At 37.9% G+C, this 3503-nt stretch overlaps 1 protein-coding gene across 1 annotated transcript; it reads right to left on the minus strand.

Annotated features, from left to right (window-relative positions):
• Window positions 1–1163: 1163 nt before the first annotated feature.
• il22 (interleukin 22) lies at window positions 1164–3200 on the minus strand. The gene is made up of 5 exons (XM_053508547.1): window positions 2320–3200; window positions 2008–2073; window positions 1763–1921; window positions 1598–1672; window positions 1164–1506 (listed from the first exon to the last, which is right to left on the minus strand). The coding sequence occupies exons 1-5, from the start codon at window positions 2452–2454 to the stop codon at window positions 1414–1416; spliced, it is 528 nt and encodes a 175-aa protein (XP_053364522.1). The 5' UTR covers window positions 2455–3200; the 3' UTR covers window positions 1164–1413.
• Between the last annotated feature and the right edge of the window lie 303 nt (window positions 3201–3503).

Below are 3503 nucleotides of genomic sequence, written 5' to 3' on the forward strand. Positions count from 1 at the left end.
TGTTACAGTAAAGCGGTGGCTGGCGTTGCCACCTTACAGCTCCAGGACAAATTGTTAAATTCTGACCTCGGATTGCCTCAAGACAGAGTTTCCCACTAGTTTCTCCGGTTTCCTCATACTGTCCAAAGCATGCAGGCGGGATTGCCTATCCAAACTTGCCCAAGGTGTAAATGTGTGTGTAAATAGTCTGGGGTGAATTTTCTCACCCAGTGTTATCACTGAAGAAGGATGATTGAATGAAATTGAAAAAAACTATTGAAATCACACATATTTGTTTAAAATCACACATATTTGTTTTTATCCTTTTCTCTTACCTTAAATGACACCTAGTTTAAGTCTAGTTTAGTTTAAGACCTAGGTCATACCTTATTATTCAGGCAGTCATTGTTAGGCATTTTATTTAGTAACTGCATTTAAGATAGTAGAGAACATACTGTACTGTATGGTTATATAAATAATAGCTCTACCAGTGGGTCCTGGGAATGTAAAGGGTTAAATATAGGCATAAACCAAATTTTCACATTTTTTTCTCCTAGAAAATTAGCTGCACAAATGTTGCGCTTGCTGACAAGTTTTTACCTTTTCACTGTTCCCATAACAATATAACATAAAATAAGCAGTTTGAGTTTTTGTTTGTTTTTTTAAAGCTTTTATTGTAAATAGGCAAATGAATAGCAAAAAAAAACATATATACCAACAATGTTGGAGCTCAGTTTAAAAGCATTGTTAAATAACTTCATTTAAGTAACTGCAAAAAAGTAAATAAAAAAATACAAAATAGGAATGCTTTTACAATGCATTTACATTCTTTTACTCTGTCACTGGAGATACATTCCAAGTCAGTCATGTTGATGTCCACTTGTGTGGCTTTAAGTTGTAACGACTCAGGTCACACAAGTTTTGGAGCCTATACTGTCAGTACAAAATTCAATAATTTATAGTCATCACTAAATTCTAAATAAATAAAGTTAATAAATAAATCCTAATAATAAATAATATTTTTGTATCAAATGTAAAAAAAAAAAAAAAACAGTCAATGGTAAAAAGAAAAAAAATAGGCATTTTCCATTGGTCCACAGCACAAAAATAATCCACAGCCACACTGTTCCTTTCCCTGTTGATGCAGTGGTACACTTAAGAACAGATCTTTTCAACCCTTGACTTTGATACATTTCATCAGACAAAAAAACAATAAGGCACATAATCAAATCATTTTTAGCTTTTTGCATAGATGCACTTTTTCGGTAAAAAAATATACTCAAAATGTACAGCAGATCTACCCTTGAGTGTATTACTTCAACAGCAAGAAAAGATACAGTTTAGTAAGCATCCCCCCGCCCCCCAGCCCCCCAAGCCAAGCCAAGCCTTTTTTTTTTTTTTTTAAGAAAACATTGCAAAGGTTCTTGCACAGGCCTAGGATGCGTTGATGGCACTGCAGGACTCGTACAGATAATGGAAAAGTATATCAGTCTCCCCAACGGCCTTGTTCTTTGCTTTGGTGATATTCTGAAACAAGAATTGAAAAGCTATAATTAGTCCATATGCTCACAGAATGCGTTAATTTTTCACAATCTTAAACAAATTTCGATCAGCTTACCTTGTACAGCTCTCCGGCTCTTTTGAGGTTCTGCGTGAAAGTTTGCAAGTGATCCACTTCAATCTGCTTGGAGTTCTAAAGGAAAATGAGAAAGGTAGACATGAGAAAACAGCAAGATCTGCGAGTCTTGTTCATTTTGGATGTAAAGTATGATGCTCTACGTACACAGTGTGGTTCCAGGTCTCTAGCCACTCTGCTCAAATCAGGCTTGACCAGGTGCAGGCGCGGATAGTGCTGCTCTCCACCTTCATGCGTCTTACCGTCCAAAATGTGCTTGAGGTAGTAATCGAGGATCTTGACGTTGGCGCAACAAACATCCCCGTTCTAAAGAAGTAAATAAGAATAAAGTTATGAATGAACGAATGCCTGTGTATGCGCACAATTGATACAGCATTATATCACACACTCACTTTCAGTTTGTCGCTGGCAATCACTGGGATCAGGCGAGTCTCATGGTCCCGGTCTTGTGCTTGTGCCTGTATATAAGCGTGCAACAGGAGGAATGGTATTAACGCATGCAAAGTGCAAATCATTAAGGAGTAAAAGTTGACAGGTTTCGGCGCTGCACCACATGCACATCTTATTAGGCTACATAAGAAGTTATTATTTTTAAATACTGTGTCATAAATATAGTAGTATATTGTAGCCTTAAAACATAAATCAAGCTCAGCAATCTAATGCATTATGCATGAATCCTGAGCGTCCGTGGGATTTAAACTCACGTGCTTGGCCATGACCATGACGTTGTTCCAGGTCTCCGAGTTGTCCAGAGGGCGCGAGCGTAAGCGCGCAGGTCGGGCATCCGCGTGCAGCGCGCAGCACAGCACAGCCAGCGCAGCGAGTACAGCACAATGCATCTTTCCCACAAAGCTCGAGCACTCTTACAGATCAGATCACCTGAACAACACGCTCCTTATTCAGCGCCGAACTGCTTGTGGTAACCTGCATAACCTAGATGTTTATATAGCCCTGCGCTGGCCTAGATCTGATCCCAACGTCACTGCGGTGTGATATCACTGCCCTGATTTGGGTGATTCCGCACCTGCTCGTGGACATTCTGTGCCTCTATCAGCACTTCTGACTCAGGATAATTGGTTCGGAAATTTGCACAATGTGATGGGTCGAGTTCCTGGCACGTGTTCAACGTCCGGTATTTTTATTACCTGTTTGGATTTTACTTCCTGTAAAATCCCCATGCTGACGTTAAAAAACGGAGACGTCTGCTTTGGTGCTAATTATTACACTGTTATAATACAGACTTTTTATTATGTGTACACTTGAACAGCTTGAGCAGCGTCACTCTGAGGAGTTGCCAGGAGACTCATGAGAGGCATTGTACTGGTCCTAAGAGAGCCATATAGACTGTTTAAGAGACGCAGGGAAAAGAAATCAGATATGCAATTAAAAATATATATCAATCGTGTTATTGCACGAGGCTACCATGACGTCATTGCAACGTTGAAGGTCCAGGCTACTAAAAAAAATAAATAATAATAAATCATAAAGTGTGTCCTAAATATGGCTGAGACCCAAACAGCCCAACAGTCCCAATATAAGTATGTCATTTATAGCTTCCTCCAGAACACGGAAAGACAATTATATATATATATATATATATATATATATATATATATATAAACACATACAGATTATTTCTGTAAGTATTCACAGTATTTAAAAGTATGCACTATCAACACGGAAAATGTGTGAGAACAGGTTTTTTTTCCCCGAACATATTTGGGTGTGACATGTCAAATAGATGTTATCGCATTGCCTTTTCTGCAGATAGATACAGCCACAAAAGCATTTTTTTTTAACTATAATTTAATTAGAACTATAATATAAACTGTAAAAATCAATGAACAAACCTTTTTAGGCAATTTAATTAATAATAATTATTATTATA

The sequence above is a fragment of the Clarias gariepinus genome, chromosome 12 (genome assembly GCF_024256425.1).
Source record: "Clarias gariepinus isolate MV-2021 ecotype Netherlands chromosome 12, CGAR_prim_01v2, whole genome shotgun sequence".
NCBI lineage: Eukaryota > Metazoa > Chordata > Actinopteri > Siluriformes > Clariidae > Clarias > Clarias gariepinus.

Coding starts and splice junctions, on each gene's coding strand:
- il22 (XM_053508547.1), bottom strand. CDS start 2,454: ATGCATTGTGCTGTACTCGCTGCGCTGGCTGTGCTGTGCTGCGCGCTG. Junction 1,922..2,007: donor TTGCCAGCGACAAACTGAAA/GTGAGTGTGTGA, acceptor TTACTTCTTTAG/AACGGGGATGTTTGTTGCGC. Junction 1,507..1,597: donor GAGCCGGAGAGCTGTACAAG/GTAAGCTGATCG, acceptor TTCTTGTTTCAG/AATATCACCAAAGCAAAGAA.